At 67.5% G+C, this 12,310-nt stretch overlaps 1 protein-coding gene across 1 annotated transcript; it reads left to right on the forward strand.

Annotated features, from left to right (window-relative positions):
• Positions 1-1,699: 1,699 nt before the first annotated feature.
• Positions 1,700-6,698, forward strand: LOC135313650 (deleted in malignant brain tumors 1 protein-like). The gene is made up of 12 exons (XM_064453284.1): positions 1,700-2,153; positions 2,245-2,562; positions 2,644-2,949; positions 3,026-3,346; positions 3,526-3,834; positions 3,913-4,221; positions 4,319-4,696; positions 4,779-4,926; positions 5,052-5,137; positions 5,359-5,442; positions 5,749-5,883; positions 6,063-6,698. The coding sequence occupies exons 1-12, from the start codon at positions 1,700-1,702 to the stop codon at positions 6,176-6,178; spliced, it is 2,964 nt and encodes a 987-aa protein (XP_064309354.1). The 3' UTR covers positions 6,179-6,698.
• Positions 6,699-12,310: the final 5,612 nt, after the last annotated feature.

Here is a 12,310-nt window from a genome sequence, read left to right on the forward strand (position 1 = left end):
GGTACTGCCAAACACCAGCTCCGCAGGGATGGCCTTAATTCCCACCCCAGGAGGAAAGGCTGTGCCCTGCTGTCTGCTGGGCGGTGCTGGGAGCTGACAGCTCTTCTCTGGGAGCAGGGGGAGGCCAGCAGTGAGCGGGGACAGCAAGAGGAGTGAGCCCTGAGATTTCCTAAAGCTGACACACTCAGAGGCTTCAGTTTCTTTTCCCTGTCTTTGTACATACAGGGACTGTACATACCGTCCAAGGGGCCATGGCAGCCCGAGTACCAGACTCCACCAGTCAGGACATGAAGTTCGCGGGTGACGCCGACGTCGGGGTCGGCCCCACGAGCCGTCCCGGGGTGGGACGGGGCCCTTGGCAGGTGGCGGGTCCCCGGCCCCTCGCGGAGGCTGGCGGCACGTGGCGCTGCTGCCCACGCTGCCTGCAGGCGTGCCCCCGCAGCCCCCGCAGGGAGGAGGCCGTTCCCCCCGCGCGCCCGCCATGCCGCCAACGGCCGCCACCGCGCGCGGCCCCCGCGGCCGCCTGCGTCTCCGGCTGCCGCCGCACCGGCCTCCGGCAGCTCGCTGGGCCCTCCCGCCGCCGCCACCACTCGGGGCCGTCACCGCGCCTTTGGGCGCCTTTGCCCGGGCTTGCACATCTGCAGCCTTTCCACGCACAGCCGCCTGCCACGACGCCTCCTCCTCGCCCTGCTCCGTGTCCCACCGCCGGCCGGGCCGCGGCCGCCAGCGCCGCCCAGCCCTGGCAGAGCCCGCCAGGGCCCGCGCCCGTGCCAGGCTCGGCCCCCTCCTCATCCTCGCACGCGGCCGAGCCCTGGCGGCCGCTCCGGCTCCCTTCCAGCCCCCGCGCCCGCCGCTTCTTGCGGGCGCTTGGTCCCGGCTTAGCCGGGCGCGATCCCCTCCCCCCGGCACCGGGTCGGCTCCGTGCCCCCTCGGCGGCGTCACCGCGGGAGGTGCTGGCGCGCCAAAGCACGGCGCTGTCGGTAGCGCTGCAGGTGGCCGGGGAGCCGCGTGCGGTCGATGCCGAGGGCAGGTCCCCGCTTTGGGGGAAACCGCCTCCTTCCTGCCGGCGCCGCGAGGCGAGCGCGGGGGCACACCTGCAGGCAGTGCGGGCAGCACCGCCATGTGCCGCCGGCCTGCGCGAGGTGCCGGGGATGCGCCGCCTGCGGCCGCGGCGCTCAGCCTGGCGCCGCCTTTCGCCTCGGTGCCCCGCTGGGGTCTCCAGGCACCCGCGGGGAGGGCGGCACCCCAAGGACGGGTGCCGGCGTGCCGGGCTCTTTGGCCTTTGCCCCGTGCCGGCGCCGAGGGCGGCCCCGTGGAGCCTTTGCTGGAGTTTTGGGGCGAGCCCTGTCGCCATCAGGACTGGGCTCTTGCCGCGGCTCTGGCAGCAGGGACAGCCCCGCGGGGGCACACGGGTGGGAAGGGCCCCCGCGCCTCATGCCGGTGGCAGGTGCCTCGCGGGGGGGCTGGCTCCCCTCGGGGGCACCTGGGCGCCGACCCTCCGTGGGGAGGAGTGTGACGCCAGAAGCGGAGCTGAGCCTCATATTTGGGCACAGAGCACGTTATTGGAGGCCGGGGCCCCGCCAGCCGGGAGATAACCCGCCTGATAACGTCTCAAAAGGTGCTGCTGCCCCCATTGGCTCCCGCCTGCGGGGCTGCCTATATATGAGCCGCCCCGCGCCGGGGGGTCCGGGACGGCAGCATGGTGCCCATCGGGGCGTTGGGGCTGCTCTTGTGCGTGCAGCTGTGCCGGGCTGAGCTCCAAGGCACGGGGGCAGCCGTGGGGGCACACACCACCCCCCAGCCCTCGCCCAGCCTCGGCACCCTCCTCACCGCAGGCACCGAGGAGCTGCGGCTGGTGGGCGGCGGCGGGCGCTGCGCCGGGAGGGTGGAGGTCAAGCACGACGGCGAGTGGGGCTCTGTCTGCAACTACGAATATGTTCCTCATGGCTACTGGGGCGCCGTGGTGTGCCGGCAGCTGGGCTGTGGTGCGGTGGTCAAGGCGTCCCCCTACGCCCCATTCGGGCAGGGCACCGGCCGGATTTGGCTCCAGCCCTGGTGCTGGGGCGGTGAAGAGAAGCTGGAGGACTGTTACCATTATGGCTGGGGACAGCACTATTGCGGCCATGAGTGGGACATCGGGGTGACCTGTGCAGGTGAGCTGGGGGTACTGGCGGTGCTGGGACAGCCACAGTGTGCCGGGGCATCCCCCGGCAGGGCTGAGGCCGTGCTGGTGCCCCCGTGCAGAGGCGGTGGAGCTGCGGCTGGTGGGCGGCGGAGGTCCCTGCGCCGGGAGGGTGGAGGTGAAGCTGCGGGGCCAATGGGGATCGGTGGCGGACCACAACTGGGACATCAAAGATGCCAAGGTGGTGTGCCAGCAGCTGGGCTGTGGATCTGTCACCGGTGCCTATGTCGGCAGCACACACTTCGGCGAAGGGTCCGGTCCCGTCAGCCTGGCTGTTGTCAACTGCCGTGGGAACGAAACAGCCATCTGGGAATGCGACATCCATGGCTGGGGACCCTACAGACTCTTTCACGAATACGACGTTGCCGTCACCTGCCAAAGTAGGAGCCGTGCGGTGGGGGCGGGGGGGGTCACACCCATCCCGGCACATCCCTGACCGTTGACCCCCATGTCTCTCCCAGCGGGGTTTGCCCGGCTGGTCGGCGGCGACAGCGCCTGTGCCGGGCGGCTGGAGGTGCGGCAGGGCCGAACGTGGAGCAGCGTCTGCGAGGACCACGTGGACATCAAGGCGGCCCAGGTGGTCTGCCGGGAGCTGGGCTGCGGCGCGGTGCTGGCCGTCCCCGGCACCGGCCGCTTTCAGGAGGGAACGGGGTCGCTCTGGCAGGAGGGGTTTGAGTGCACGGGCACCGAGCCCTTCCTCGCCGCCTGTGCCCGGCGGCCGCTCCACGCACAGGGCTGCAGCGGCCACGCCAGCATCATCTGCTCCCGTAAGCAGGGGGATGCCGGGGGGTGTTGGGGGGTGCCCCCGCACCGTCGCCCCCCACAACGCTCTGTCTTCTGCAGCCTACACGCGTTTCCGTCTGGCGAACAGCAGCTCGGGCTGCTCCGGGCGGGTGGAGGTGGAGGTGGGGGGCACGTGGGGGTCCGTCTGCGCCACCGGCTGGGACCTGCCCGACACCCACGTCCTCTGCCACCACCTCGGCTGCGGCACCGCCGCCGCCACCGCCGTGCCCCAGGGAGGCTCCCTCGGCAGCGGGGACGGGCCGCTGTGGCAGGACACCTTCCGCTGCAGCGGGACCGAGCGGCACCCAGGCGAGTGCCCCAGCACGGTGCTGGGGGAGCCCCCCTGCCCCGCCGGCCTCGCCGCCACCATCAACTGCTCAGGTCGGTATGGCACCCGCCGCAAAATCCCTCACAGGCCTTTTGGGACCCCTAAGAGCTGGGCGCGGAGGGCACAGGGCCATGCTGGGGAGAGGGGAGGGCTGAAGCAGGGTCCCGCCACCCCGTCAGGGCCCCGACGGTGCTGGTGCTGCGGCCCCTCGGCACACTCGGGGACGTTGCAGGCACTGTGGAGCCCCTGCGGCTGGTGGAGGGGGAGAGCCGGTGCGACGGGCGGCTGGAGGTCTCCGCCAGCCCCGGGGCCTGGGCCCGCATGCCGGCGGGGCTCTGGGATGCCCGCGGTGCCAGCGTGGTGTGCCGGCAGCTGGGCTGCGGCGCGCCGGAGAAGGTCTACGCCGTGGCGGGCTCGGGCGCGGCAGGGCCGCAAGGGCTGCGCTGTGCCGGCACCGAGGACAACCTGGCCCAGTGCAACGTCTCGCGCACGGCCGCCACGCCGACCGGCAGCCGCGACGAGGTGGTCGTCGTCTGCTCAGGTGAGTGTCCCGGGAAGGGCTGGGGGGTGCCGGCACCGCCAGCGGCCGCCCCAGCCCGCTCCCCTGCGTGCCCCGCAGGCAGCCGGCGCGTGAGGCTGGTGGGCGGCCCCGGGCGCTGCGCCGGGCGGGTGGAGGTCTACGCCAACGGCACCTGGGCCACCGTCTGCCAGGAGAGCTGGGACCTGGCGGACGCCACCGTCGTCTGCCGCCAGCTGGGCTGCGGAACCGCGCTGGAGGCACCCGCATCGCCTCCCGTCGGTCCCGGCACGGGGCCGCTGTGGCCGCACGCCGCTGCCTGCGCCGGCAACGAGGCGTCTCTCTGGGATTGCCCGGCCTCGGCACAGCACGGCTGCCAGCGCGGTGGCGGGGCGGGAGCCGTCTGCTCAGGTCAGTGCTGTGCGCCCCAGCTCGGGGACAGGGGGACCAGACCCCGGGGGGTGCCTGGCCCAGCCGTGCCATGACCCCCCTCTGCACCCCCTCGCAGAGCACCTCTCCCTGCGCCTGGTGGGCGGCGGCAGCCCCTGCAGCGGGCACCTGGAGGTGTTCTACAACAACACCTGGGGCCGCGTCTGCGCCAAAGGCACCACCTCCGCTACTGCGGCCGCTGTGTGCCGGCAGCTGGGCTGCGGGGAGACGGGGACTCTGGAGGACACCCCCGCCCTTGCCCTTGCCTGGCTGGCCTGGGTGGGCTGCAAGGAGGGGGCCGCATCGCTCTGGCGCTGCCCCTCGGCACCCTGGCACCTGCAGAATTGCAGCGACGGCAGGGGCGCCCGCATCACTTGTGACAAGGACACGGACAGCACAAGCGGGACGCCCACCCCGGCCCCGGGGAGCCGCTGCCCCGACGGTGCCACTTGCACAGGTAGCTCTGCCCGTGCCGGCAGCCCCCCGCGCCGGGCTGGCCGCAGTCCCCCTCCTCACGCCCCCGCCCCATCTCCCCCCAGCTCTCCCCAGCACCAGCAGCCCGGCGGCAGCGGTGGGGACCGTGCCGGTGTCCACGGTGCTGTGTGCGCTCCTGGGGACGCTGCTGTGCCTGGCCCTGGGCGCCCTGGCCGTGCAGGCGTACCGTGCCCGTGCTGGGCGCCGAGGTGAGTGCTTGCGGGTCCTGGGGCTCCTCCACCGTGGGGTGGATCCATGGGCGGGCGGCGGCTGACCCCGCTGCCACCCTCCGTCCTCACGCCCTGCGTGAGCGCTCCCCACATTTCAGGCCTCGGCAGAGCCGCGGACGCTCTCTCCGATGCCGTCTACGAGGAGCTGGACTACACCGTGCTGCCGGACTACCAGGAGGTGCCCAGTCGCTCAGGTCGGTGCAGCCCCCCGCCGTGCCCGGCAGCTCTCCCCAGACGGTGGGGGCTCTGCCCCACGGCCCCACCGCAGCACCGGCTCCCGGTACTGCAGCGCTGGCCCGGCCCCGAGGCACGGGGGTGTCCCCCGGTCCCACTGCGGCCCCGCTCTGCGGCGAGGGGCCGTGCTGCCCATGGTGCCGGCTCCGCTCGCCCCCAACACTCCGTCCTGCCCCACCAGGCTCCCTCTCGGAGGGCTCGGGGAAGAAGCTGCCGTATTACACCGGGGACAGCACGGAGGAGAGAGACCCCGCGGCAGCCCCAGGTAGGGCCAGGGCAGGCACAGGCATGGCGGGGAGCCCTGCAGAGAGGGGCCACAGCCAGGCACTGGGGAGCTGAGGGGACACGGCCCCCCTCTCCTGGGCAAGCCCAGCTCAGCTCTGGCTCTCCTTTGCGTGCAGCAAAGCATCACCTTTCCCTGCTGATTAACCCCCGGGGCGGCTCTGGCTCAGAGCCTGCAGCCCCGGCGCCACCAGCACAGCCCCAGCGGCGTGGCCGGAGAGGGGGGGGGGCACAGCCAGACCCCTGCCACGGCCTCCGCCTCACCCCCGTCCCCCCGTGCCTGTCCCAGACTCCCCTGCCCAGCACAGACCCCACGACGGCTATGATGATGCCGCGGACGTGCCGCAAGAGCCCCCCGCTCCCGGCGCTGGGGACGTCTCCGAGGGGGGAGCACAGAGCAGCTGGGGCCGTCTCCCACCCACAGGTAAGAGGGGCCACGGCCGCCCGGTGCCCTGCAGAGCCACCTGCGGCGGGGCCGGGCTGCGGTGGCGGGCAGGGAGCAGGCAGCAAGTCCAGGGGGGCTGGGGCAAGACCCCAGCCCGCGCCTGGCACGAGGGACACGAAGCAGCCCCCCTAAGGCACCGGCCTTTGCTCTCCCCTAAGGTGGGAGCTGCCTCCCCACAAGTCCCCCACGAGACACAAGGGAGCCCCCGGCACAGCCACCGGGGGACACAGACTACGACGACGTTGCCATCGGCACCCCGGGGACGTCGCTGTGAGGATGCCCGCCCCACCCCGCAGGAGTCCCTGGGGACACGCGTGCAGGGTGCTGGGGCTCCGTCCCCAACGAGGGATGGCCCTGGACACAGGGGGCACCTCTCCCTGACCGGCACCGCAGCCCAGCAGCAAAACAGACGCCGGCTCCCTCCCACGAGCATCCAGCAGGGACTGCTGCTTTTTTTAGTTCACTCTGAATTTCTGTGTTTGTCTATAAAACCCCAAACTGGCTGCAGGCTCACTTGCAGGGCTGGCACCTCGCTCCCGGGTACATGAGCCACCCCGCGGGGCGGGACCCTCACCCACAGACACATTTGGTGGCCACGGCGGGGACGGGGGGAGCACGGGGAAGGGCACAGGGGGATTCCTGGCACTGGCCCCAGGGCCTTCATTTGCCACCGGCCAACAGCCACACAACTGTTCCCGGCGACACGCGTGGGGCACTGGGAGCGGGAAGGGCCGGCCCGGCTCTGCCCCGACCCCCAGCACATGCAGGCAGGACCTCCTCCCCTCTCCCCCCACGCATGGGGCACAGCCAGAGCCAGGGCGGCTTCCTCCCGCCTTCAGCAGCACCGAGCCCTGGGCTAGAAATGGCTCCGCTTCTGGCAAGGACCTCTCGTAAAGGCGGGAGCGCCCGCCTTTGGCTCAGCGCCCAGCGCCCGTCTCTTACCGGAGCACCCGCAGGCGGCTGCCCGGGTGCCGCAGAGCGGGGAGAGGCGGGGGTGCAGCTCCTCCTGCCGCCGCTCTGCGAGGGGACGGGGACGCGCGCTGGCTCCAGAGGCACCGGAGCTGCAGGGGGACGGAGCCCGGCGGGCACGGGCACTCCTCACCGCACCTGGGAGCTCCCGGCTTCGACGCCGGCGCACAACCTGCCCCCGAGCAGCGCTCGCCACCAGCTCGCGGCAGGTCTCCGCGGCTGGGACCTCCGCGCCTTGGGGGACGCAAAGGATCGCGAGCGTTACTGCTGGGGTTGTCCAGCCGAGAATAGAACTCCTTCACGCCGGGCGGCAGGACTCTCTCCGGCGCCGGGTGCACGGGGGATCTCTCCTCCCGGCACGCGCGCCTACTGGCGTCCAGTGGTGACGTTCCTACGTGACGGTTAACACACCGCCCTCTCTAATCCATAACCATCGCACCTACTCTACCCGTACGTTTCCGACACAGACGGGCCTCAGCAGCCCTGCTGCGTGCGCTCAGTTAGCGTTACAGCGACTAGCGGCACACTCACAGTAACCACTCTTAGATTTGGCGAAGCTGTTTATTTACATCTTCCGTCACACTGGCAATGTGAATACCGCAATGCTCCTTATCCAGTTCCAAACACCCGCGTAGGCCCCTTTCCTCGGCCGGTAACAGACCAAAGGCCAAACCCTGTGGTGCGGGCAGGTCACTGGTTGCTTGCACCTGCCTATTCGCCACACGCCAACCTCGTGCCGTGGCGTCACCCAAACTACCCACCCGCCACGGTCGGTTTGCTCCGAGCAACGCTGGGCTCTGCCAAGCCACCATCGCGGGGGCTGACATCGAGCCCGTCGCCCATCCCGCCCCCGCCGCTGTTGACGGGCCGTGCCACGGGCCTACCTTTACCTCTCTGTTGAGTTTTCCCCGTCACTGAGGGGTAACGCGATTCTTTTCCGCAGCGGGCACCGTGTCAACGCCCCTGACGTATCCGATGGTTCGGAATGGCAAAGGACAGTGTCCTGTGCCAGCAGCAAGGGCATTCCCAGCGCAGTATTTAGCCACTTCCCACTGGATTGTGGTTCCATCGGGAAAACGAGACGAAGATCAGGTCGATTGTAGGATACGGGCATTTACTAAAGGCATCTCCTGCAGAGTCAAAATGCCCCCTTCTATTGACTTGCTACTTGAATGCGGGAGGGGTAGACGAGCAGAAATACTTGAGATGTTTTGTAACCTTGCAAAACCCTGAGCTAGTCTGAAGAACAAATTGGCCGCCCCTTTCTGCTACCGTCATGACAGTCATGAGAATTTTGGAGAGGAGGTATTTGCATTTAGAAATTTCACACTATTTAGACCTTCATCAAAGCCATAAACAGAATTGCCATAACTCCACGTAGGGCTATGCCTTGTGCGCAAGCGAAATCCGCGTGAGCGATGCCCTGACCCCAGGTACAATCCACAAATCATCCCTTTTAACTCTCAGCCACAAAGGCCTTTCGTTCCGTTTCCCCACGGCCCACTTATCCCAACAGGGAGTCCTTTCTTAATGCCTGTGTGACGGATCCGCGGCCCTACTCCGTCAAGCCGGGCGGCCGTACATGTAGCCAGGAGGACTTGAGAGGCTCCTTTCCAATGCTCTTTCAGAGGCTGGTCCTTCCAAGTCCTTAGACAGAGCCCCTCTCCTGCCCGAAATTCCCGCATACCTTAGGCAGTACCCAAGCCTAAAGGTGTTCTCAGCTGTAGATACCTGTTAAGAGAAGACAACGCCTTCCCGAGAGGAATCACGTCTTCTCTAAGATACTGTGTCCCTAGTCATGCTAGAGACCCTGGCTGATGATTTATGCTTTCAGCAGGCCTCCCACACACCGTTTCAAAAGGCCTGACTCTCCTCTGCCCCTCGGTGCCGTCCTTGCCCTCAGCAACGCTAACGGGAGAGCAGCTGGCCATTTTAACTCTGCCTCCTGACAGCTTTTATTCCCTTTGCCGCCTTCCCGTTCTTTGAGTCATTCTTTCCGCTTTCCCACGAGGCTGCGGCCTCCGCAGCGGACGTAAATCCCACTGTATTTCTCATGTTCTTACAGGCGACTGAAGGCGTTTTGTCACAAGGCGGGCTCCTCACTCGGAGGACGTTCCCGTCGGAATCCCACAACGGGGGATTATTTCTAGCAATAAGCCTTCACCTACTTCTCTAGCCCCATTGGTGCGACAGGGAAAGGCTTCTCTGCCCATCCACAAAACGTTCCCACCCCTACCAAGAAACACCGATGCCCACTCTGCCTGGGGACTTCTCAAAAGCCTGTTTGCCAGCCACCGCCACGAGTATTTCCTCTCTTGGTTTTCCCAAGTGGACGACTAGCTTGGCTTCAAGGACTGGTTTGCTGGCAGATTTCACACCTCTTGGTACGACCCTTAGCTCTATTTCCCATCCCTGCACTTCAGGTGTGGACCTTAGCATTGTCCAGAAGAGCTTCCACCCGCTAACGTGTCCCTCTATGGTCTTTGTCCATCACCTCTCTCTTCACGCTTGAAGGTGCTCCTGCTCGATCCTCTCCTCTCATCCACCAGCCTTCCCTGCCCTTCTCTGCCTTCAGCAGTTTAACCCCACTTCCCTAGTAGGGGTTCTAAACCCTTTCTCCCTTCTAGTTTAGTAGGGCGTTGTTTTCGTCTTACCGGCTGCGCTCCAGGGTCCAATGTGATGCTTACGGGCTCAGCAGCGCCAGGTCGTCCTGGGATCCCGGAGGCCCCGGCCGGGGGGTTCCCGCACTCCGTGCGTCTGCCCGAGTTATTTCATGTACCGGAGTCTCTTGCACTTCTTCCTGTAACACAAACACCTGCGCTTCCAGGGCTTTTTCTTCCGCTAGCTGCACCTCCACATTGCCTTGCTCAAAAACAGTTTGGGCGTTTCGTTTGCTAAGTACATCTCTTCCCAACAGAGGCGTCGGGCAGTCGGGAACCTATAAACGTTTGTGAGCACAAAACTGCACGTCCTATTCCACACTCACTTGGCTGGAAGAAAGGCCTTACCCCCTTTTTCCCTCCCGCCCCAATAATACCCATATTCTCTTGACTCAGTTTACCCCTGCAGGCATTTAACGCTGAACATGCCGCTCCTCTAGTTTTGATATTCATTTGGTTGATAACCCCCTGGATCGGCCGATCGCCACAAAGCACAAAGCACAGCACGCTCAGCTCGCGCGCGCACCCCCCACCCCCCCACCCCCTATGGCTGTCACTGGGTGCAGACAAGCCCTTACGCTGGCACTTGGTGCCAACAAGCCTTCCCTTACCCTTACGGCCGGCACTCCGGCCGGCCCGTAACAGCGTGCACGCAAGCCTTCCCTCGGCAGGGAAGACCTTTGGCTGGCACGTGAGGCACTCACGCCAGCCAGCGCTTAATCCCGATGCCCTGCCGGGACGCCAAACCGGACCCTTTTTAAGGCTGCGACTCACCGACCGGTGCCAGGTGGGACTCGAACCCTCCAGCCCCAAAGTAACGCCTTCATAAATGCCAGGGCTCTTCCTTCGAACTCACCGGCTCAGGGGATCAGAGGATCTCCCCAAAAAGCCCTCGGTGGCGCCGCAGACCTCTAGATCCTCTAGCTCCCAGCAGCCTCAGAAGCAGAGTCCCGCCAGGGTCCCCAAACTGTCCCTGAAACCCAGGGATAAAGCTCCTGACCACCGGCTGTATTAAAGAGCCGGCATGACGCCACTCGGCGCCGGGTGCGTGGGGGACCTCTCCTCCCGGCACGCACACCTACGGGAGGCCATCTGTGACATTTACACGTGACAGTTAACACACCACCCTCTCTAATACATAACCATTGACCGGGCTGAGCATCCTCTTCTGCCGTTGGTCTCAATCTTCTCGCCTTAGATTTAAAATTACAGTGTGATCCGACTTCACTGCGCATGACCAAGAGGCGCTGGGGGGGAGGGGGGCGGACGTACTTCTTCCATCCCTCGGAGGAGCCGCTGAGCGCAATCTCCCCCCGCCGAAATCCCTTTTCCCCCAGCTCCTGTCACTCTCACTGCTCTCATCGTTTCATGGCTGTGGCATCCCTCCAGCTTCCTTGCGGGACGATGGTTCCTTCTCGTGTCGGTCCTTGAAGTTTCTCAGCCCGTGACCCTTGAATTCCTTTCACGAGCTGCCTCCCTGAGTCGCCTCTATTTCTCAGGATGTGGGTTTAGGTTAATAACGGCTCACGCTGCAGGTTTAACCCTTGACTTATTTACACCACCTGCAGCTTCATGCTCACCTCCCAGCTTGCTCCGAGCCTTCCTGACGATGGTCAGGCGGGTGCAGGGGCTGCTGATGGACAGGTTCTCCCCGAGAGAGGAGTCCACTTCTTGGTACCGGAGGAACTCCTGGACCACGTGCTTTCTCTATTTCTGCTTGTCCTCTGCGCCGACGAGAAGCAGAGTCAGCCCCAAGCACGGCCGCGCTCCCAAGGAGCCCCTAACCAGCCCGACCGCGCGCCCGACACACCAACGGGACACTTGTTTCACCGCTCAGGGCCTCCCCAGGCCATGTGTACGTACAGCCCAAGGCGGCAGCGGCGGCGGCGGCAGTTGCCGACCCTCCTTGGTTGGGACATGAACGTCGCGGGTGACGCCGACGTCGGGGTCGGCCCCACGAGCCGTCCCGGGGTGGGACGGGGCCCTTGGCAGGTGGCGGGTCCCCGGCCCCTCGCGGAGGCTGGCGGCACGTGGCGCTGCTGCCCACGCTGCCTGCAGGCGTGCCCCCGCAGCCCCCGCAGGGAGGAGGCCGTTCCCCCCGCGCGCCCGCCATGCCGCCAACGGCCGCCACCGCGCGCGGCCCCCGCGGCCGCCTGCGTCTCCGGCTGCCGCCGCGCCGGCCTCCGGCAGCTCGCTGGGCCCTCCCGCCGCCGCCACCACTCGGGGCCGTCACCGCGCCTTTGGGCGCCTTTGCCCGGGCTTGCACATCTGCAGCCTTTCCACGCACAGCCGCCTGCCACGACGCCTCCTCCTCGCCCTGCTCCGTGTCCCACCGCCGGCCGGGCCGCGGCCGCCAGCGCCGCCCAGCCCTGGCAGAGCCCGCCAGGGCCCGCGCCCGTGCCAGGCTCGGCCCCCTCCTCATCCTCGCACGCGGCCGAGCCCTGGCGGCCGCTCCGGCTCCCTTCCAGCCCCCGCGCCCGCCGCTTCTTGCGGGCGCTTGGTCCCGGCTTAGCCGGGCGCGATCCCCTCCCCCCGGCACCGGGTCGGCTCCGTGCCCCCTCGGCGGCGTCACCGCGGGAGGTGCTGACGCGCCAAAGCACGGCGCTGTCGGTAGCGCTGCAGGTGGCCGGGGAGCCGCGTGCGGTCGATGCCGAGGGCAGGGCCCCGCTTTGGGGGAAACCGCCTCCTTCCTGCCGGCGCCGCGAGGCGAGCGCGGGGGCACACCTGCAGGCAGTGCGGGCAGCACCGCCATGTGCCGCCGGCCTGCGCGAGGTGCC

The sequence above is a fragment of the Phalacrocorax carbo genome, chromosome 5 (genome assembly GCF_963921805.1).
Source record: "Phalacrocorax carbo chromosome 5, bPhaCar2.1, whole genome shotgun sequence".
Taxonomy (NCBI): domain Eukaryota; kingdom Metazoa; phylum Chordata; class Aves; order Suliformes; family Phalacrocoracidae; genus Phalacrocorax; species Phalacrocorax carbo.